Below are 24029 nucleotides of genomic sequence, written 5' to 3'. Positions count from 1 at the left end.
CTTTTGCCATCCTCCTCAGTGATTTCTCTCTACTGGAGAGAAAAGCCCTCTTTAAAGGAAGAGACTTCTTACTGTGAGCCCTGTTTTACGGAAATTTCTGAAATCACTGAAGAAATTTCAGAAATGTTAGCATCGTTAAAGGAATGTTTTCACTTTTTTTTTTTTTTTTTTTTTTTTGCAGCACTTTTGCAACACTGAGCTTTTAGACGGTGAAAGGAACCCCTAATGAAAGCTTAGATCTGGTTAGCTAAAGACAAGGATAACAGTCATAAAAAATTGATAACCCCAAATAAACCATAGGATTTCACCTCCTCCCTATAGATCTGATCTCCTGGTAGGCCCTAGAGTATAAAATAATTAGATTACTCATCACATCAAGGAGCTAGCTTTTTGAGTTTCAGAAAACCAAAGTAGGAGGTAAGGGTATTTTTCTATACCTCTCTGTCTCACAATAGGATTCACTACAAGACTGCCATAGACACCCACAGAGAATGAAAAGTTGTGGTTATATAAGCTTTGGCCTCTTGTTTTTATTCTTTCTGAATCAGCTAATCTGCAAACCCAGAGTAGCTCATTTGTGGTTTCCTGATTTGCTTGCCGACTTTCCTATGGAACATATCTTTAAAAGTTGGCATATAAATTTATAGAAATATTTGTTAAACAATCACAAAACTTGTAACCAGTTTGATTATTTTCCACCTCCTTAAGGATATTTTGCTTTTGCCCTTTTTCTTGATACTCTCCCTTTCTTTTAAAACTGTAGCTTCTTTACAGAAATTTTTATCTAATTCTTAAAGAAAGAAACCTACTTGAATTCCCTGACTCTACTCCATAATGACTGGATTTAACTCCTTAAAGGAATAATTCTTTAACTTCTAGATTACCAGAAGCTGTGAATGTCCACCTCACCCTGTGTATAAATACCTATGAGTAGAATCTGTAATCTTTTCATCTAATAGGTAGTACTGCCTAGTTGAAACCTTATCCAGATACGACATCAGAGTGTTCATGGATTATTTGGCTTATCACCTTTATCAAATAGGTTTATAATCCACAGTCACTACTTTTCTTTCTCTACTTTCTTACCATCTTTCAGTAAATACTGTGGCAGACTTTTCTTGCTTATTGACTATCTCTGATATTTCCAATACAAAGAATAAGAGTCAGTTTGATGTTGTTTTTTTCTCCTATGTAACCATACAGTTTTGTAATGAATTCTTTGCATGTATCCTCCACTTAACTCATAAATAAATTAGACAGTCTTGCCTTCTTCAGTATATGAGCCACCTTCATCTAGTTCTTAGGCCCACTATATAATGTTTTGCTTTGTTTTCTGAAAACTCACATAGCTGGTTTCTGTTCTTTAGATCACACCTGGGTTTTAGTGGGCATAATCCATGAAGGTAATAATTTTCCAAACTTTGCTGAGAATATAGAAACAAAGCTTAATTTTAAAATAGTCTGTAAAATACACAAAAATGATCAATGGTTTCTGAATTTTTTCTCACAGGCACAGTATCTGTTCTCTATTTGATTTTCCTTGTCACCTTGAAGGCCATTCGCTTGGGAATTCATTTGGAATTTCATTGGTTTATGCAAACAGAATATTTTGTACCAGGTGAGCTGTTTTGGTCAAATAAAGAATCAGTAAATTACAAAAAAATGTGACCTTTAGTTAACTATTGTTAAAGTACTGCTATCATAAAACAAATAGTGGTATTTTTTGAATGAGCACTGTTTATTAATGCTCAATATTAAGCTAAAAACAGGGATACAATTGAAATATCTCTGCTTTTCTTTCAGTTAGGAGTAACCAGGGTCTGTTGTCCTTTCTGCTTTAGAGTTGAAGTTCACTGAAGTTATAATGCAATTGAAAAATCAAGAACTCATTTTCTAGACTTTTCTGTGAAAGTACACCCTTAGAATTTCAGAGATTTAGAACCTGGTCGGTGTTAATATATGTAGATAATACTCTTCATTAACATCATTGTTCTCCTCATGGTTTTTTTTAAATTGTTTTTCCTGCTAATTAAGATGATAATTTTAAGTGTTCCCTCCCTCCTTTTTTCTCTCATGGTTATAAATTGGGAATTTCTTAAGTCACTCACATTTAGAGGATTAGGAAGCAATGAATGGATAATGCTAAATGAGAGAACAGATTAAAAAATAGAAGTGAGTATTATACTAGTCTCCTGGAAACTAATAAAGAGAAAGTAGTACAAAATCCCCTTGTTTAGAGAGACTGCTTTCTTTCCATTCTTCACCTGTTAATTCAGGCAGTCTAGAATTCAAATTTATTTAGTATCTGGTGTTTCTCTCTAAAGTCAGCAATTATAATTGTCTACCACTCATTCTATTTCTCTTGTTACAACATTCCTGGGTTTTCCAGGTGTATTGAGTTGGTATTTGTTGAAAGTTGTTTGTTATGGTTACTTGTTTTCAGATCATCTTGGTGCATTAGCTTTGATTTTTTTATTTCTATAAGAAGTTCATAAGTCAGTGTCAATTCAGGATAAAGGAAATAATTGGATCTTGAAAGGCATCCTTCTCTTTCAGTTTGTATTTAAAATTGAACACAGATGAAAATGGCAACATTAAGCTAGTGCTTCCATTCATTGATAAAAATAGTCCAGGATGTTTTTTTCTAAAATTAGATCCATACTGATTTATAGTAAGAGTCTTAGTGATAAATGTTTCTGCTAATGATAGGACATGAGAGAAATATGAATGAAAAAAAGAGTATAAATATTTAGAAGATGAAAAGGAGAATATATTTAAAAAGAGGTTAAGCCATTTATTTCACTTTTTTTTTTTTTTTTTTTTGAGAGAGAGAGAGAGAATGGGGAGAGGGAGGGTAGAGGGAGAGAGAGAAAGAATCTCAAGCAGGTTCCACACTCAGTGTAGAGTGTGACCCAGGGCTCTATCCCACAACCCTGGGATCGTGACCCAAGCCGAATCAAGAGTCGGACACATAACCAACTGAGCCACCCAGATATCCCTCACTTAATTTCACTTTTAAATGATATGAAGGGAGAATCATGAGGATTAAAGAGGCTTGTGTTAATATTTATGGTCCTGAAACTGGTTACTTTATCATGATTGAAGAATTTCTTAGGAATGAAAATATAGCATAAATCTTTTTCAGTAAATCCTAATTTAATTAAGAGTCAGGGAACTTTGGAGGGCATGACTCTTTACTGTCCTGATGAAGAATTCACATAAACTTGTATTCTGATTGAATCTTTATTTATATACTTTTGTTACTTAAAATTCCTTTTTCAATTTAGTGGATCCCATTACTCTTCTTCCTAGGTAATTAGAAAATAATGAGAAAAAAAAATCTCCTCATGTATTTCATCCCATCCTGCCTGCCTCCAAGACTTTATTTCTGTAGTTATCCCTTCTGTCTTTTTAATCATGTATCATCAAAATTTTCCTTTACTCAATTATTCCTACCAGAATATAAATCTGTCTTTCAGTCTAAAAACAAAAGCTCATATGACCCTGCATTCCCCTCTAGCTGTTGCTTCCCTTTAAAGAAAAACTCTTTGAAAGAGTTTTCTGTGCTGTTTCTACTTCTCCTTCCATTTTGCCTTGAACTCATGTCTGTTAGGCTTTTGTCCCAGTCACTCCACTGACAACCAATAACTCTTTCTCGTCCTGCTCAACCTATCAGTAGCCTGGGCACATTTGGTCACTGCTTCCATCTTGAAACATTTTCTATACTTAACTTCTAAAACCCCATTTTCTCTTGATTCTTCTACATGACCGATCTTTCTCATATTTCTGACCGGTGAATTACAGAGTTATCCAGGGTTTTACTCAAGCCTCTTTTATCTCTACTCTCATTCTCTAAGTAATAGCATGTAGTCACCTGGCTTTAAATATTGTCTATATGATGACTAGTCCCAATTTTATATCTCTAGCCCAGATCTCTCCCCTGAGATCCATACTCAAATACCTACCTGCCCCTTCTACATCTCCCCTTGGATGTCCACTGGGTATCTCAAATTGAAATTTATGAAAAACAAATACTTGTTTTATTCCTCATCCACCCCCATCCCTCCAACCTACTTAACCTGCTCTCCCTGGTTTCTGTAATTCAGAAAGTTGTAGCTCCAGTTTTCCACTTGCTCAGGCCCAAAACTTTGGAGTCATACTTGACTGTTCTTTTTTTTTTTCCCCACCCTACATGTCTGCAAAGCATGTCAGCTGTACTTTTAAAATAAATCGAGGGCGCCTGGGTGGCTCAGTCGGTTAAGCGGCCGACTTCGGCTCAGGTCATGATCTCGCGGTCTGTGAGTTTGAGCCCCGCGTCGGGCTCTGTGCTGACAGCTCAGAGCCTGGAGCCTGTTTCAGATTCTGTGTCTCCCTCTGTCTGACTCTCCCCCGTTCATGCTCTGTCTCTCTCTCTCTCAAAAATAAATAAACGTTAAAAAAAATTTTTTTAAAGAAAATAAAATAAATTGAGAATCTGACTACTTTTTTTTTTTTTTAACGTTTATTCCTTTTTTAGAGACAGAGACGGAGTGTGAGGGAAGAGGGGCAGAGAGAGAGAGACAGAGACAGAATCTGAAGCAGGCTCCAGGCTCCGAGCTGTCAGCACAGCTGTGCGGAGCTCAAACCCACAAATTGTGAGGCCATGACCTGAGCCAAAGTCGGACGCCCAACCAACTGAGCCATCCAGGTGCCCCAGAGAATCTAACTACTTCTTACCATTTCCACCAAAAAGAATTGTGTCAAGATGCTAATTTCTCATCTGGATTTTTATAGTAGCCTCTTAACTAGTCTCACCCTTTCTACTCTGTCTCCCCTTCAGTAGTCTTGTTCTACCCCTAGCAGCCAGAGTGATGTTTTTAAAACACAACGTCCATAAGCCTCTAACGGTTTCCCTTCTCATTCAGAATAAAGCAAGTCTTTATCATAGTCTTGGTCCTATATGATCTGACTCCTGGCTTTCTCTCTGCTATCATTCCCTACTACTCTCCTACTTATTTAGTCTACTCCAGCCACACTGTCTTCCCTGCTGTTCCACAAGAATGGCAAGCACGCTTGTGTCCCCAAGTCCTTGCACTGTTAACTGTGTACACAATGCCCTTGTCTTTTCGCAGGTATCCATATGGTTAGTATCATTAAAGAGGCCTTCCTTGGCTTCCTGCCCACTCCCACCTCTACCAAATCTTATATGCAAATATTCCTGGTCATCTATATCTTTTAAGTTCTTAATTCTGATACGAATTGGCATATTAAGGGGTATCTGTTTTTCTAATCTATTTGGGTCCTGAGTTTCAGATAGAAAATAGCAGAAGTGAAGATAACAAACATTTCTAAAAATTTATTTTATTTTATTCTAAAAATTTATTTGTTTCTTAAATTCAGAGATTGAAAGTTCACTTGGTAAGGAATACCTGTATTTTTTTTTAACCTGTGTATCTGTCTCCCTTAAGAAGAATATTAGCTCCTGAGAAAAGAAATGTTTCTTTGTTTTTGTTTTCTATAATTCTTTATTACTCTTGTACCCCCAAGGCCTATAATAATTCCAAGGGCATAGTGAGTAGTCACTAAACAATGTTGAATGAATAAATGTGTTTATCCCTACTCCTCCCTAAATGTCATTAAAACAACAGTAAAGAAGTAACAAACAAAGGGGACTGTAGAAGAGACAACAGCAGGCAAGAGATAGCAACAGATTATTAGATGCTGGCAAACTGAAAGATGGTTAGACTGACAGCAAAGTAGACAAAGCTGAAATGTAAGTACCTATAGAGAGGGATTCCACTACAGAGGAAGCCGTTTTGAGCTACACATTGAAACCCTCAGTATTTGAAGGTTTTTGGGTCACTCACAAAGCAAGAGTAAGGAAAAGGGCCTAAAATGGATAGAATTCCCTGAAAGTTTACATCAGGAGTAGTTGTATTATAAACCCATTTCCTCCTCAACCTAGCAAGAAATGGAAGACTGAATAGTCAGGCTCAAAACTCAGGCTCTCCAAATACAACAAAGGGTGGAAAAAAGGCTCTAGTCTGAAAACAGGGACTAAGCGAAAGTGTATATGCTGAATGGTGAGAAGGTCCTCCCTCCCTGTACCCCTCCAAATCTCTTCTCTTTACTCTTTGGCTCCCAGAATGCTGACAACATAGAATAACAAAGGATTCTCCTCTGTAGAAACTGACAAACCCAAGAGGAAAGACCTAGAGTCTTGGATATTTGGGTTCTCCCAAAAAAATGGCAAGTACCTTGCTTGTATCAGACCATTTAGATGTTTACTAAGTATACATTTTTTTTAGTGCTTCACTTTTAAATATTAAACAATAGACGAAGTTCACTAGATATTTGTGGAAAACCTCTTACATGAAAACAAAACTGGGGCAAGAGGGAGGACCTTGAAGGGACAAGAAGAATAAGAGGGAACAAAAGAAAAAACTTTCAAAAAATTACCTTCTCAAAGTGACACAAGACAGTGATATATCCATGAAATAGTATTTGGATGCCAAGGAAGGAAAAAAAGGAGGTACCTTGGTCTTAGAAACCAAAAATATAGTAGATGGGGCGCCTGGGTGGTTCAGTCAGTTAAGTGTCAGACTCTTGATTTTGGCTCAGGTCATGAACTCATGGTCCTGAGATTAAGCCTTGTGTTAGGCTCTGAGCTGAGTGTAGAGCGTACCTAAGATTCTGTCTCCTTCTCCCTTTGCCCCTACCCCACTCTTATGTGCGTGTACACACACACACACTCTCTCTCTCTCTCTCTCTTTCTCTCTCTCAATCTTTCTCTCTCTCTCTCTCTCAAAAAAAAAAAGAAAAGAAAAAGAAACCAAAAATATAATGGAAATTAAGAATGCAAAGAAAATTTGGAAGATAAAGCTAACTTCCCAAAATTTTATTAGAAATCATGGATGTATGGGAGGAAAAAAGGGAGAGAAGAAGGAGGGAAGGAAGCAAGGAAGGAAAGGAAAGAAGGAAGGAAGGAAGGAAAAACAAAAGATAAGAAAATTAGAGCATTAATCCAGGTAGCCCAATAATGAAAAATAGTTCCATGGAACAAAGAATATGAAAGGGGAAGAAATTATCAAAGAAATAATTGAACTTTCCTGCAAACCGAAAAACATGAGTTTCTAGATGTACAGGACCCAAAGTGCCCAGCACTGTGAATGAAACCCATACCAGAGCATATCATCATAAGATTTTAGAACACCACAGATAAAGAGAAGACCCTGAAAGCTTCTATGGATGAAGGATAGGTCTGTAAAAAAGGTCTGGGTTCAGAATAGTATCAGACTTTAATAACTCCAAAAACTAGAAAAGTGTCATAAAGGTCTCAGAATAAATTATTTTAACCTAAAATTTCAAATCCTACCATACCCTCACTGAAGTGGTAGAGTACAATAAAGCTATTTTCAGAAAGCAAAGTCTCACAAAATTTTACCTTCCATACACTCTTTCTCACAAAAAACTGCAAAATGTGCTCCACCAAAAAGCAGTAAATTGCAAACTCCTCTGAGTGGCAGTGAAGGGATATCCTAGGAAACAGCTGTGCAGCAGGCCTAGTGAGCACCCTGCCCAGACCACAGCAGCAGACAGAGCACCCCAGGAAGCAATTTTTCCAAAAGGAAAATGAAATGGAAAACATTGTTTGATGTGTTGTATGGATAGAGTGGGTAAAGTTTTACCATTCTTCTGGAGAGTTTGGGGAAAAATTAGTGTTAACTAGACAGGCAACCAAAAAGTAAAAACCTCCATATCTCCATAAAAACAGGCCAACAAAAGTATTTTTATATAAGAAAACATAATAACTGAATAGTACAGAATAACCATGAAAATTAAAACACTGAATATTGATTTTGTAAAATCAAAATTTGAATTGTGATTATATGGAGGGGTTAGAGATGGGAAAATGTGAGTGATGGTAGTAATAGAAAAGGACTAAAGTCTTCAGGTAGAAAAGCAATGGATTATGTCTAAAATTTAAAAAATAAGGGAAAAGGAATATAAGCATGTTAAAAATAAGTTATAATTAGTTACCTCTAGGAAACAAGATTTAGGATGGAAGGTATGAAGCAAGAGAATACTGTTTTTTTGTTGGGAGCCCTGTAATACTATTTAACTTTTAACAATTAGCACACATTTAAGACTGCTGTCAAGAATACATTTTAACAATGAAAACCTATTAAATGGTTTGGAACTGATTTCACAAAGATTTCAGACACTGATATTCAAGGATTATGGGGTGATTGTCCATTTGATAGCAGCATTGTGTTCATATGCAACCAGAAAAAAATAATTTTCTAACTACATATGATTTAAATAGTTTTGTTATTAATGTTATTAGAGGCAGACTGCATTCTACCGTGCATTCATTGATGCTTAATAATGTCTCCAAACATAATGGAATTTTTCTTTTCATATTTTTAATGTGTAGGCCTTACCATTTTTTTGTTTTTGCTTTTGAACTTTTTATTGAAGCATAACATACACATATAAAAGTGCACAACTCATAAGTATACATCACAAAGAACATACTAGATACCTAGCACCAGGTAAAAAACTAGCACTCCAGAAGTCCCATTCAGTATGCCTACCAGCCACTGTCTCCCTACAGTGATAACCACTGTTCTAACTTCTAGCCCTAAAGGGGGTTGTCTGTTGTTTTTTTAACATCACGTAAAAGGAATATAGAACATACATTCTTTTGTGTCTGGCTTCTTCCAATCAACATTGTACTGTGATACTGATCCATATTATGTCTGTTGTAGTTCATTCATTCTCACTGGTATCTTACTATATAACTATACACACAATTTGTTTTATCTTTTACTGTTAAGGGACATTTGTCTCCAGTTGTTTAGTATTATGTTTATTGCAGTACTCTATTCTCCTACATATCTTTGATGAAAATATGCCAGCTTTCTCTTGAGTATTAACCTAGGAGTGGAATTGTGAGGTCAGAGGGTATGCGTATACTCTGCTTTGGTAGATATTACCAAATGGCTTTCCAAAATGGTTGTACATTTAAATGGGTGAAGTGCATATGAATTATATATCAGTAAAACTGTTGAAAAGAATTTCAGGGTTTTTTTCAAATGTTTATTTTAGAGAGAGACAGGATGAGCAGGGGAGGGGCAGAGAGAGGGAAACACAGAATCTGAAGCAGGATCCAGGCTCTGAGCTGTCAGCACAGAGCCTGATACCGGGTTTAAACTCACAGAATACAAGACCATGACCTGGTACAAAGTTGGACACTTAACCGACTGAGCCACCCAGGTGCCCCTCAGGTTTTTAGGAAAGATGCTCAAAAAGAGTTTTTGTTGGCTAATTGGAAAAAGCTGGATATTTATTCTAATTTGACAAACAACACTCGTATCACCTGACATAGTTAGAAAAGGATCAACTAACAAGTTGCTTCGGGAAGCATTTAATGGTAATAGGGGTTGACTGCTTTGAAAGACAGGAAAGATTAGCTATACTGAAGAGAGCTTATTGAAAACTAATAGATCTCAGCAAAAAGCAAAATCAGTTTGAAGAACAATTTAAAATCAAATTTTGACCACTGATAACAGCTGAAGTCCTTTATTCTGAATAGAAATTAATACCTCTGATTATGAGTCATACATTGTCAAAAAAGACATGGCTCACCGCCCTCCAGGAGCTTACAGTTGAGCAGTAAGACCAGTTTGTGAATTAATGATTATAATGCAGAGATATATAAAAGAGACATAATAATATAGAGAAATTTCATGTAAATAAGAATTAGAAATCAGGGGCACCTGAGGGTGGCTCAGTCAGTTGAACATCTGATTTTTGAGTTTGGCCTAGGCCATGATCCAGGGTCGTGGGATCAAGCCCCGAGTCATGCTTTGCTCTCTCTTTCTCCCTCTGCCCCTCTCCCCCACTTGCTCTCTCTCTCTAATAATAATAATAATAAAGAATTAGAAATTAGATATGGGTTCTAAACAGAGAATGTTTTAAGGGCCAAGGAGTTATTTAAATGAAGAATTGGAGGATGGGTGTATTCCACGTCAACAGAACAACATGTTTAAGCAATAGCTAAGGCCTGAGATAACATGACCCATTTAGGAAATTACAAGAATTTGGGAGGCTGCAGTGAAAGAATACTTGTTGGGGAAGTGACTGGAGATAAGGATAAAGAGGCAAAGCCCAATTATGAAGAGCTTTCTATTTAACTTAAAAATAACTTTAGTGGCTCAAACCATCTTTCTGTTTTATTTAAGGTTGGCTGAAGTAGGAGATAGTCCTCTATGTCTCCAGGAGGTCAGTAAGGTAGAGGAAAAGTAGTCATATAATTCCCTGCCTAAACATAGGATTCATAATGGAGCTGCTCCAGTCAAATTACTACTACTACTACTATTAATAATAATAATAATAATAATAATAATTAAAGCTGAGGTCAGAGCTGCTATAGCCTCATTTATTCCCTCTCTCTGAATCAACAATATGTAGAAAAGCAGTGTTAATGAAAACACTGTCAGAACCTGGGGATATAGCTAAAGTACTGCTGAGGTGATAATTCACAGCTGGGTGATGAGTGATCTAGTTTGTATATTGTTGGCTCCTTTGACATAAATGAATTGACCATAAATGTGTGGATATACTTCTGGGGACTCTTTTCTGTTCCATTGATCTCTTTGTCTCTTTTTTGCCAGTACCATACTGTTTTGATTACTATAGCTTTGTCCTGTAGTTTGAATCTGAGATTGTGATGCCTTCAGCTTTATTTTTCCTCAAGACTGCTTTGGCTTGGGGGTCTTTTGTGGTGTCATATACATTTTAGGATTGTTCTATTTCTGTGAATAATGCCATTGGAATTTTAATAGGGATTACACTGAATTGCTTTAGGTGGCATGCGTATTTTAACAATAATGATTCTTCAAATACATGGAGATGGCATATCTTTCCATTTATTTCCATTTGTGTCTTCTTCAATTTCTTTCATTACTCTTAGTTTTACCTTATAGGCCTTTCACCTCTTTGGTTAAATTTATTCTTAAGTACTTTATTCTTTTTGATGCTATTGTAAATGTGATTGTTTCCTTAATTTCTCTTTCTAATGGTTCATTGTTCGTGTATAGAAGTACAACATGGGTGCCTGGGTGGCTCAGAATGCGACTTCAGCTCAAGGCATGATCTCGTGGTTCATGAGTTTGAGCCCTACATCGGGCTCTGCATTGCACTAACAGTGCAAAACCTGCTTAGGATTCTCTGTATCCCTCTCTCTCTGCCCCTCCCCCACTCGCACTGTCTTTCTTAAAAATAAAGAAATATAAGCTTAAGAAAAAAAGAAATGCAACAGGTTTTTGTGTGTTGATTTTGTATCCTGAAATTTTACTGAATTTATTTCTTAGTTCTAACAGTTCTTGGGTGGAGTCTTTAGAGTATTCTATAGGCAATATACTGTCATCTGCAAATAGGGACACTTTTACTTCTTCCTTCCTGATTTGGGTGCCTTTTATTTCTTTTTCTTGTTTAATTGCTGTGGCTAGGATTTCTAGTACTATGCTGAATAAGAATGGTGAGAGTGAGCATCCTTGTCTTGTTCCTAATCTTGGTGAGCAAGATTTCAGCTTTTCATTGTTGAGCATGATGTTGGTCATGCCCTTTATTACACTGATGTACATTCCCTCCATACCCAGTTTGTTGAGAGTGTTTATCATAAATGGATGTTGAAATTTGTAAAATGCTTCTTCTGCATCCATTGAGATGACCATATGATTTTTTATCCCTCGTTTTATTAATGTGGGGTATTAACTGATTGATTTGTAGATGTTGAACTCTCCTTGCATCCCTCAAATAAATCCCACTTAATCGTGCTATATTATTCTTTTAATGTATTATTGAAAACAGTTTGCTAATGTTTTGTTGAGGATTTTTGTATCTGTGTTCATCACGGATACTGGCCTGTAATTTTCTTGTAGTGTCCTTGTCTGGATTTGATATCAGGGTAATATTGCCCTCATAAAGTGAGTTTACAAGTGTTCCCTCCTCTTTTATTTTTTGGAAGAGTTTAAAAAGGATTAGTATTAATTCTTCTTCAAATATTTGGTAGAAATCACCAGTGAAGACATCTGGTCCTGCCTAGACTTACTTGTCTTTATTGAGAGATTTTTTATTACTGATTCAATCTCCTCAGTAGAAACTGGTGTGTTCATATTTTCTATTTATGATTCAGTCTTGGTAGTTTGTATGTTTCTAATAATGTATTAATTTCTTCTAAATTGTCTAATTTGTTGGTGTGTATTTGTTTACAGTAGTCTCTTATAGATTTTTATTACTGTAGTATCACTTGTGAAGTCTTCTCTTTCATTTATGTTTTTTTTAATTTTTAAATTTTATTTTTGGAGAGAGAGAGAGAGCACATGAATGGGAGAGAGGGGCAAAGGGAGAGAAAGAGAGAGAATCCCAAGTGGGCTCCACACCCAATTTAGGGCTCAATCCCATGACCCCGAGATCATGACCTGAGCCAAAATCAAAAGTCAGACAGTCAACTGACTGAGCCCCCCAGGTGCCCCTATTTATAATTTAAGTCCTCTCTCTTTTTTCTTGTTTAATACAGCTAAAGCTTTGTCTGTTTTGTTTATCTTTAAAAAAAAAAAAACAGCTCTTAATTTTATTGATCTTTTCTGTTGTCTATTTAGTGTCCATTTCATTTATTTCTGCTCTCCTCTCATTTCTACCCTCTTGTTATTTTTACTTTCTACTACAACTGAGGTTAATTAGTTCTTTTTTCTTATTATTACTTGAGGTATAAAGTTGGGTTGTTTATTTGAGCTCTTGTTTTCTAATGTAGATGTTTATTACTATAATTTTCCCTCTTAGAACTGTTTTTGCTTCATCTTTTAAGTTTTGATATATTGTGTTTCCATTTTCATTTGTCTCAAGATATTGATATCTCTTTTGATTCCTTCTTTGGCTCATTGGTTGTTCAGTAACATGTTATTTAATCTCCACATTTGTGAATTTTCCATTTTTTTTTCCTGTAATTGATTTCTAGTTTCATACCATCATTGGAAAAGATGCTTGGTATGATTTCAAGCCTCTTAAATTTGAGATATGTTTTATAGGCTAACATGTGATGTATCCTGGAGATGTTCCATGTGCACTTGAGAAGAATGTGTATTCTGTTATTGGATGGAATGTTCTGGAAATGTCTGTTAAGTACATCTGGTGTAATATGTCATTTAAATCCAATATTTCCTTTTTGATTTTCTCTCTGGATTATCTATTCAGTGTTGAAAGTGTAGTATTGAAATCTTACACTTTTATTGTATTATTATCTATTTCCCCCCCCCCCATCAGATCTGTTCATATTTCCTTTATATGTTTAGGTGTTTTTATGTTGGGAGCATAAATATTTGCAAATGTTATACCTTCTTGATGAGTTGATCCCTTTATTATTATATAATGACCTTCTTTGTTTCTTATTACAGTCTTAGAATTAAAGTCTATTTTGTCAGATATACATATAGCCCTGCTTTCTTTTGGTTTACGTTTGCATGGAATATCTTTTTCCATCCCATCACTTTCATTCTATTTGTATGCTTAGTGCTGAAGTGAGTCTCTTGGAGGCAGCCTCTGGTTGGGTCTTATTTTATCCATTCAGCCACTCTGTGTTTTTTGGTTGGAGAATTTAGTCCATTTACATTTAAAATAATTATTGATAGGTGTAGACTTAATACTGCCATTTTATTAATCGATTTCTGGTTGTTTTGTAATTTCTTTGTTTCTTTCTCTTTTGCTCTCTTCCTTTGTGATTTGATGACTTTGAATTTTTACCGAAGAGTTTTTCTATTGTTTCTCTGCAAAGAATATGGTCATGTGAATAATATTTTATCATCTTTCTAAAAATGGTACCTCTGTTACTATTACATAAATATAAGGCTGACTGTTGATCTGAAGTGATGAGGTTATCCTTGAATGCACAATTTATTAAGAGTTGATTTTGGGGGAGGGTGCCTGGCTGGTTAAGTCAATAGGGTGTGCAACTCTTGATCTCCGTGTTGTAAGTTTGAGCTCCACGTTGAGTGTAGACTACTTAAAAATCTAAAAAACTTTTTTAAAAAGCTGATTTTTTTAAAGCAGAAGTTGGAGTTACCTCCACATTTTATTTTATTGGTTACATGTAAAAAATTTTAAAGATTACAGGCAGTAAAGGGGAGAATTTTCTTAAGAAAAATATACTTGGAATTGTTTCCACAAATAAAAATTCAGATAAAAGATAACAGACCAACAAAAACTTAACAGAAAACTAAAGTGTATAATTTTTAATATCTTACATCTTGATTTCTTTTAGAAGCTAGTGCTTAATTCTTATTTTCTTTCCTAAAATATTATGGCAAAAAGTCAGTAGACTTTCTTTTCTTGTTTCTACTTTTTACACAAGGAATCTCCCCAAGATGACTTGTTCTCCACTTTGTCATCTACTCTGTCCAGATCTAGCACTGTTTTCATGTAAATCAAGGCCTTATTCCCCCTTACAGCATTTTTTTTCATTTTTGTGTTAGTAGACCTCAAAGACAGAAAATAACAATGCTTTTGAAATATTGTCTTATTATTCTTATTTCATCATAACTTTGGACTTATTGTAGAAAATTAAGAGAATATAGGTAAGTGTTTAATTTAAAATAAATCCCACTAGTCATGGGGTGGCTCAGTTGTTTGGGCATCCGACTCTTGATTTCACCTCAAGTCATGATTTCATGGTTCGTGAGTTCAAGCCCCATGTTGGACCATGTGCTGACAGCATGGAGCCTGCTTGGGATTCTCTCTCTCCCTCTCTTTATGTCCCTTTGCCACTTGTGCGCTCTCTCTCTCTCTCTCTCTCTCCAAGTAAATAAGTATTTAAAAAATAAAATAAACCCATTAGTCAGAAGTAACCACTATTTAAATTTTTGTGATTATATCTCCATTTTTTTCTGTGCATATATATATACATATATATGCACACAAAATATTTTAAATAAATGTAAAATCATACTATGCATGCTACTTAAATCATGTACATTTGCCTTGGTGTTAAATAATTATCTAGAACATAATTCATACATACTGTATACCATTGAGCAACTGTATCATAGTTTAACCATTTCCCTCTCTGTAGACATTTAAATTATTTCTAGTATTTTTAAGCAGTGCTTTCTTAGATTAGCCTTTGAAAAATTTTAGATGACTAATTCTCCCTTTTCTGATTCATTTTCTAAAAGTGTTTTTCTGACAGATTCAAATATTAGAAGAGGAAGACCTTTAGAGTTAGACCTAAAATTGAATCCTGCTTCACCACACATTAGTTGTGTGACCTCAAACAGGAATATCTGATATAAGGTACCCTCACAGAGTAGTCTTCTCTTGATTCCTTTTTTTGTTTTGTTTTGTTTTCAAGTACTTTGCTCAAGTATAATGCTAGTCTTGAGGAACTTTGTAAAGGCATTTTAATGTTATTATTCCCTGGATAAGGCAAAGACAACTAATTTTTCATAATCAACTTTTGGCCACTAACATTCATTTTCTACTTGTCAGTTTTAATGTGGGTTTTTTTCACTCTCTTTTTCTCCTAGAGATAAGATTTCAGTTTCCACAGCTGACTGGAGTGCTTACCCTTGCTTTCTTTATTCATAATTGTATTATCACACTCTTGAAGAACAACAAGAATCAAGAAAATAATGTGAGTAATTGTCAGAGGAATTACATTTTGTTATTGGATCTTAATTCTTAAATTTAAACCATAGAGCAGTGGTCTGAGCAAACTTTTTCTGTAAATGTTTTGATGGTAAATATGTTAGGCCTTGTGGGCCATACAGTCTTTGTTACAACTACCTAACCCTGCTGCTATGTGATGAAAGTAACCACAAACAATATTTAAGCAAATGGATGGTGGCTGTGTTTCAAGAAAACTTTATTTACAAAAACAAACAGTGGGCCAGATTTCATCATGGACCATAGTTTGTCAACTCCTGCTGTAGAGTAATTACTAAAAAAATAAAGAGGCAGAGCTAATAGCCAACAGTGGTGATAAAGTCTTTTTTATCTAAAAGATCATGGAAAAAATGAAACAAAGAATAGGTGGGACAAATGGAAAACAAATAGCAAGATAATAGATTTAAACCCAGCCATGTTGGCAATAACTTTAAATATAAATGGTGTAAATGCTGCAATGAACAGATAACAGACTGGGGATGCCTAGGTGGCTCAGTCACTTAAGCATCTAACCTTTGATTTCAGGTCAGGTCACGATCTCATGATTCATGAGTTCGAGCTCCACATTGGGCTCTGTGCCGACAGTGCAGACCCTGCTTGGGACTCTGTCTCTGCCTTTCTCTCTCGGTCTCTCAAAATAAGTAAAAACTTAAATATACATACATACATATATATATGTGTGTGTGTGTGTGTGTATAATATATATGTGTGTGTGTGTGTGTGTGTGTGTATGTATATATATATATTACACCAAACTGATTAAAATACAAGACCTAACTACAGTTGACCTTGAACAGGGGTTAAATAAAGAGTGCTGACAGCTACACCCTCCACCGCCATAGTCGTAAACTTGTATATAACTTTTCCCCAGAGCTTAATTGCTAATAGCCTACTGTAGACCAGAAACTTCATTGATAACATAGTTGATAAACACCTATTTTATATGTATTATGTATTTTATACTGTATTCTTATAATAAAGTAAGCTAGAGAAAGGAAAATGTTACTAAGAAAATCATAAGGAAGAGAAAATACATTTATATTACTGAACTGAAACTGTTGGAAAAAATCTACATATAAGTGGACGTATGTAGTTCAAACCCCTGTTCCATGGTCAACTGTATGTGTTGTCTGGAAGAAACTTAGTTTAAATATAAAGATATGCCATGCAGACACTAGACATAAAAAAGGCAGGGTAACTGTTTTAATATCAGACAAAGTCAACTTCAGAACAAGGAGTATTGCTGGAGATAAAGAGCAACATTACATAATGATCTTTAGGGATCAGTTCATCAAGAAAACATAGTAATCATAAATATGTATGCACCCAGTGACAGAGCCTCCAAATAAATGGAGCAACTGTCAAAACAGAAAGGAGAAGTAGACAAATCCGCAATTATAATTGGAGATTTCATTACCCCTCCCTTAATAATTGATAGAATAGAAAATAAATAAGAATATAAAAAGCCAAAACAGTATTAACCTACTTGATGTAATTAGCGTTTATAAAGGTCTTCTCTCAAGCAACAACTCAATGCACATTCGTTTCAAATGTTCATAGAACATACAACATAGACTATATGCTAGGAAATTGAATAAATCTCAATAAATTTAAAAGGATTGAAATCATACCAAGTAAGTTCTTTGACCACATTGAAGTGAATTTAAAAATCACTAACAGAAAGAAATTTCGAAAATTGACTAAATACATGGAAATTAAATAACAGCTTCCTAAGTAAGCAATGAGTCAAAGAAGAAATCACAAGGAAAATTGGAAAATACTTTGAGATTACTGAAAATGAAGGTACAACATAGCAAAACTAATGGGATGCAGCCAAAGCAGTGCTTAAAGGGAAATTTATAGCTATAAATATCTACATTAAACAAGAAGAAAGATCTCAAATCAATAACCTAACCTCTACCTTACGATAGTGAAGAAGAGCGAACTGAACCCAAAGTAAGCAGAAGTTAAGGAGTTACTTGTGGCCTTGTCTGCAGATTTTGAACTCAGTTTGATGGCTTCTAACCATGTAAATGAAAACCATGGTGAAGCTCTATTAGAGGCCTATATAATTGTTACTGAAATAAAAAGGAAGAAGAGTTCACTGTGCCTGGGAATTCTGAGAAGGCTTCAAGTAATGTTTGGCAGGGTCATTTTGAAGCAAAAATCCTAAGTAGAAGGAAGTTAGTTCTCAAATTAGAGCAAGAATATAAGTCAGCGTCTCCCATTTTCATGTTTACTATTAACTGGTAACACATCTGGCATATTGCCTGTAAATGGGATTGAGTAAATCTAGATTTTCCAAACTTTCTAATTTGGTGACCTTCAAATTTTTTTGATATGTAAAAATAGTATTATGTGATACCTGCCTCTCAGGGTTTTAATCACAATTAAACATTATAAAATAGGAAAAGTATTTAACATGCTGTGGTGTACAGTAGGAGCTAGAAATTTTTTGTTTCTGTGCCCCTCCTTCTTTTTCTTCTGACATTACATACCGTGGATCTCTCAGCTAACAGGGGAAAGTATTTTCCCATTCAGAGTCTTTCTAGTACTTTAAAACTTGTTTTGTAATGAGAACATATTAATTCTTCCTATAATGTTAATAGGGTAGATCCCCAGAAAAATATATAATCGAACCATGTCAATTCGTTCTTTATCTATTCTCTCATCACTGAACTAGATTTTAATTTTAAAACTGGCTTTTCACCAAGGGTTCATAGTAATACAAGAAAGTCATGTGTAGAATGTTGCTTCATTGTTTAATAAGAACCATAATTGGGATATTCTTTATTAAATTGCTTACCATCTTTCATGCACGGGCTGTAGAGAATTATTTCTTTGTGTTCAAGACTAGGAAAAGTTTCTCCTAATGAACTCATTATTTGACAAGGATCATATAACTACTCTTGTTTCTGTTTTTGCCATGACTTCTGGAAAACTTAAGAATTATCATTTGGTATACCTTTTCTTAGACACAACTTACTTTTAGAGTTTTTATCTTTCCTCTCACATTAGATTTAGTTTTTATCTTGAAAATGTTTAGTCTCATTATACTTATACTATTGTCATAAACAGTTTTAAATCTTCCAAAGGAATAGGAAAAAATAATCTTATTTATCCTAAGTAAGTATTTGGAACTTTAGGATATAAGGGGAAATTGAATATATATTTTTAAAGTTCTCTACTTTTAAATCCCTTCCTTCTTCTTCACAAGTTCCCAGACTAATTGCCACTTGAACAAAGCTACCTACTCCAAGTTTTAGGAAGTTTATAAATATATGTGTAAAATATCTGCTTCAACTCTGCAGGAAATCTGTATATCTCATTAACAGTATGTTCCTTGGTGCTCACTAAGTCACGTATCTATACTAATCAACTCTTCTCACACCAACTTAGACTAAGTGCCCTAGAAACCCACTTGGTGAGGTGTAGAATTCTCATGTATTGGATCATTCTATCCATAAGGCTGTGCTTCTCAAACTTTACCACTAAAGTCTCCTAATGACAGAGAATACCTTGTATACCTGGGAATCTGTAGGTGAAGAACACAACTTCGACAAATTCTCATGTTTAATTTTAAGCATGCATGTACATTTTTATTGTACTCTAAATTATTTTGTCTTACTAGAAAAGTCTTAAAATCATGAGTTAAGTCATAAACAGACCTCACTTTACACACTTCCTATATGCATGACTTATAGTTACTTTGGTTTAGTTAAATTACCTCAGTCCCCCTAACAACATGGTTCAAATTCCAATTACCACAGGATTTGAACTATGAATACTTACATAAACTAGTAGCTACCTGCCTTTCAGTTCACAAATCACTACTGAAATAACAGGCATATGTCATGATTCATTACCATTCACATCACTTCTTTCAGAGTCTGTCAGAGATTGGTCACCACACATCTCTAATTCACTTTACACACAGACTGCCAAGCGGATGGTTGAGTTGCCCCCTTGTAACCTGGTCGTAAATCCAGATAATATTTTACAAAAATGGAAAATTGAGAGAGGGAATTGGCCAAAAAAGGTGAAAGTGCAATAATGAACACAAAGTGATAATACTGGAAATACAATTTGAATGAAACATAGATGGAGTCATAAAGGAAACATCTGCTTGTGGAAAGGTAGACACTGCTGCCATTTGAGACCCTCCAGATGGGCAGTCAGAGGAACTTGGGGAAGATGAACCTCTCAACGTGAATGAAGGAAATGGTTGTGATGAGAAGAACGAAGTTGTTCCCGAGGAAGTGACACCAGCAGAAAACTTCACACTGAAAGAATTCTGAGATACTTCACAACTTTGAAAACACAAAGGATGAAATGGTGGAAAGCATTGCAACCTTAGAAGGAAGGAATATGACAATTCACTAAGGTGTGGAAAAGATGGTTGTTGTAGATTGTAATTATACTATGAGAAGGAGGAAACAGTTCAAACTGTCCTTGGTAAGTTTTTACAAATAAATAAAACACTTTAATTCTCATTGTTTCTGATGTTTTAAAATAGTATATTAAATAAATAGTACTTTTACTATCTTTTTCATTTCCTTTTACATTTGTAACCAACGGAGTTTTTAATGTTTTGACAAAAGTTGTTAAAGATCATGGAACAATCATAATTTTTCTCATAGATTATTGTGATCGCAGTGCACTTTTTTTTTAACATCTGATAATTTATTTCTTTATTTTTTATGTTTTTACTTTTGAGAGAGAGAGTGAGAGGGCAAGTGAGCAAGAGGCAGAGAGAAGGAGAGAGAGAGAGAGAATCCCACAATGGGGGGGGGGGTATGGAGAGGGAGAGAGAGAAGCGGGGCTCACCCAAAGCAGGGCTTGACCTCACCTAATGTGGGACTTGAGATCATGACCTGAGCCACTGTCAGATGCTTAATGACTAAGCCACTCAGGCGCCCCAACAACTGATAATTTATTGAAATCATTGGTGTCAGTATCTACAATAGTGACTTTGACCACTTGATATTTAATAGTATCTGAAGGGCTAAATAATCTCTGAAGGACTGTGCAAGTCAGTGAGTGGCTTACAGATCCTCATCTGGAAACGACTTTGGAAAATCTTAGGAATCTTAGTACCTTCAGCCCAAGGAGTTTTTCTTGTAGTGAGTCTCAGAGTCCTGGTAGGCCTCTAAACTGGTTCTTTGATATTCTTTTCCTTTGTGCCTCAGATCGAGTCAGCATGAAGCTTCTCCAGGGAATATACATTGTGGCTGATTAGGGTAATTCATATTCGATTAATTCCCACCTCAGGTTTTTTGGGAGTCTTTCCAGTGTCTGTAAGCCATGGCTGCAGTGCACAACTTTCGGACTACTTGTTCCTGGGTGAGAGCGAACAGCGGTAAGACAGGAGCAGGTGGACCCCAGCTGTGCTGCAGCTGCCACCACATCTTCCTCAAAAAGGTGTCCAGGCAGATTTAGTCTCATCCTACTGTGAAAAGACAGGACAGCCTATACTTAGCTTTGCATTTCCTAAAACTCTTATGTAGAATTGCTTTTCTGGAAATGCACACCAGTGTATCTAGAGGTGAGCATTCCCCAGTGGGAGAAACATAGGACTGCTCAGAGAGATACACTCAGTTCATGGTTTCCCAAGGATTGTAGAAGAGTTTCTGCCTTTCCTAGTGGAACACTCAGTGGGCCTCAAAAATCTGTTGTTTTATGTAAATACCATAAAATGAGTTCTTGTTTCTGCCGAGTTTTGGGACTAGCACTTTGTAGAACTAGTATGTGAGGTTCAGCTGATAATATTTGACTCAAGTTTTATCCTTTGTAGGAAATATTTTAAAAAGTAAAAGCTTAAAAGTTTAAATGGTTGATGGTTTCTTCCTGTCTTAATTGAAACTATGGTATGAAATGTGGTCTAGCTTTCAAAAAATCAGACTTCATGTTAACTTCTTAAAATGTTAGTAACTACTAACGATAAACATTTGTGAAGCACTTGGTGCCAACAAAATTCTAAACACTTTAAATACATGTAAATATTATATACTCTCCTTTTGATTATACTGAAATTAGCTTATATACTTGCATAAGCTAAGCTAAATGGGTACTATGTTCTGAGAAAAAATTCGTCATTTGGTTTATTTAATGACTATACTTTTCAGTGGGTTTCAGTAAGGAATTTAACTCATAGAAGTCCTGTTAATATTATGACTTATTTTCTTGAGATTTAAGCCAGAAAATGTGAAGCTTGTCAGGGACTCTGACTTGTTAATATTAATATTATGTTAGTCATTCAGAGCTCAGTAAACAAAGGGTTGAAAGTAGAGAAGAAGGGGACTCTTGGGTGGCTTGGTTGGTTGAGCATCTGACTTCGGCTCAGGTGATGATCTAACCGTTCCCAAGTTTGAGACCTGTGTAGGGCTCTATGCTGACAGCTCAGAGCCTGGAGCCTATTTCAGATTCTGTATCTCCCTCTCTGTCTCTGTCCCCTCCCCCGCTCATGCTCTGTCTCTCTCTCTCTCTCTCTCTCTCTCTCTCAAATAATAAACATTAAAAAAAATTTTTAATAAAAGAAAGAGAAGAAGACAAAAGAATAAAAGGGCCTCATTTTGTTCTGTATAAACTACAGTCGGACTTGGATGCAAAGACATTTGTGAAGGAGAGCAATGAGGCTCCTAAACGGGTGTAATGATCAGATTTTTCAGGTTTGTTAAGTTTGATTTAATTTCATGTTTTTTCACTAAACATAATTTTTTTTTTATGTGTAGCTAAATGGGATATAATTTCTATTCTTTAGTAGGGCATTCCTTACCAAAAGAAAACCAAAAAAGTTGTAGAGTTGAAGATCATCCAACTCATTCTTTTTCTTTCTTTTTTTAAGTGTATTTATTTTGAGGGAGCAAGAACGGGAGATGGGCAGAGAGGGAGAGAGAGAGACAATCCCAAGCAGGCCCCACACTGTCCACGCAGAGCCCAACTCAGGGCTCAACCCCGTGAACCATGAGATCCATGACCTGAGCAGAAATCAAGAGTCAGACGCTTAACAGACTGAGCCACATAGGCACCCCTCAACTCACTCTTTTTCATCAGAATATGTAGTCTCTGTAACCATCTGGAAAATGATCCTGGATTTGTGGACTAACCTCTTGGTATTTCCTTATGATGTTTGAATTAGAACGTACACAGTGCTTTTTGTTTGTTTGTTTTGCCTGTCTTTATTTAGTTTCACACCCTGCTAGTTCTTTAAAAATAATTTGGGGGGCGCCTGGGTGGCGCAGTCGGTTAAGCGTCCGACTTCAGCCAGGTCACGATCTCGCGGTCCGTGAGTTCGAGCCCCGCATCAGGCTCTGGGCTGATGGCTCAGAGCCTGGAGCCTGTTTCCGATTCTGTGTCTCCCTCTCTCTCTGCCCCTCCCCCGTTCATGCTCTGTCTCTCTCTGTCCCAAAAATAAATAAACGTTGAAAAAAAAAAAATTAAAAAAAAAAAAAAAGAAGTTTTAAAAATAATTTGGGATGGCTTCTATCTTAATTTGTTATTTACTTTTTGCTTCTTCATATTAATCTGTGCAGTTGACTTAACACTACGTCATCAGAAGTTTTGATGTAAATGTCTGGGGTAGGTCTGTGTGGTCAGTTTCTGTCATTTTTGTTAGTAAATGCTCCACTGGATAGTATTTTCACTATGAACAGTATGTGGAACAAATTATAAACCATAATTTGAGAAGCAGAATGTGCTTCCAGCACCACATGTGCCTCCTTGTAAAGCTGGTCCTCATTTTGAGGTGGCGTTCTTCCCATCATTAATTAGTTCCCTACCATCGCCCTGCCAGCCATTGCTCATTCATGAGGCAGAGTAGGTTACCTAATTAATGTGTAGGATTCATACTGTCATTTGTACCTCTTTTTAAACCTATTTTTTACTTTGAGACTTGCCTAACAGATAGCTTTTTTCTACCCTTTTCCAATAAATGGGCTTTTAAGAGGCTATATCTCCAGGCCAAGTACAGTGATGGCTTGTGTTCAAGCCAAAGAATAACAAAACCCACATGTGTGCATGGTATTCATAGGTGGCATGTTTCCCAGGATCGTGCTAAACCTCAGCTGCTTTCATATTAAAACATCTTTTCTGTTCTTTAGAGTAGTTTCAGATGAAAACAGATATGCAACTCTTGACCTAGTTCTATTGAATGTACATTTCAACTACTATAAAATGGACCTTTCTGATTTTAATATTCCTCTTGCATCTCTGTGTGTATTCATTTGTATCCTTTGTTACTCATAACTTGTTACCTCTTTATCTTTGTTCTCTGTATTATTTACTAACTATGACACAAATGCATTCAACACTGATCATTTCTCCATTGC

At 35.7% G+C, this 24029-nt stretch overlaps 1 protein-coding gene across 5 annotated transcripts in view; it reads left to right on the top strand.

Moving 5' to 3' along the window:
- The window catches only part of SLC38A9 (solute carrier family 38 member 9), an 89638-nt gene that overhangs the window by 54253 nt on the left and 11356 nt on the right, over nt 1-24029 (top strand). For all 5 annotated transcript variants that reach the window (XR_003970125.1, XM_030321097.1, XM_030321084.1 and 2 more), the window contains 2 exons: nt 1511-1618; nt 15564-15670. Coding sequence is in view for 4 of the 5 variants with exons in the window: in XM_030321097.1 (XP_030176957.1) it covers nt 1511-1618; nt 15564-15670 (215 nt within the window). In the remaining variant the exon portion in view is untranslated. The remainder of the gene's footprint in view (nt 1-1510; nt 1619-15563; nt 15671-24029) is intronic.

Source organism: Lynx canadensis, chromosome A1, assembly GCF_007474595.2.
Source record: "Lynx canadensis isolate LIC74 chromosome A1, mLynCan4.pri.v2, whole genome shotgun sequence".
In the NCBI taxonomy this organism is placed as follows: Eukaryota; Metazoa; Chordata; class Mammalia; order Carnivora; family Felidae; genus Lynx; species Lynx canadensis.
This window is presented reverse-complemented; position numbering and strand designations above follow the sequence as displayed.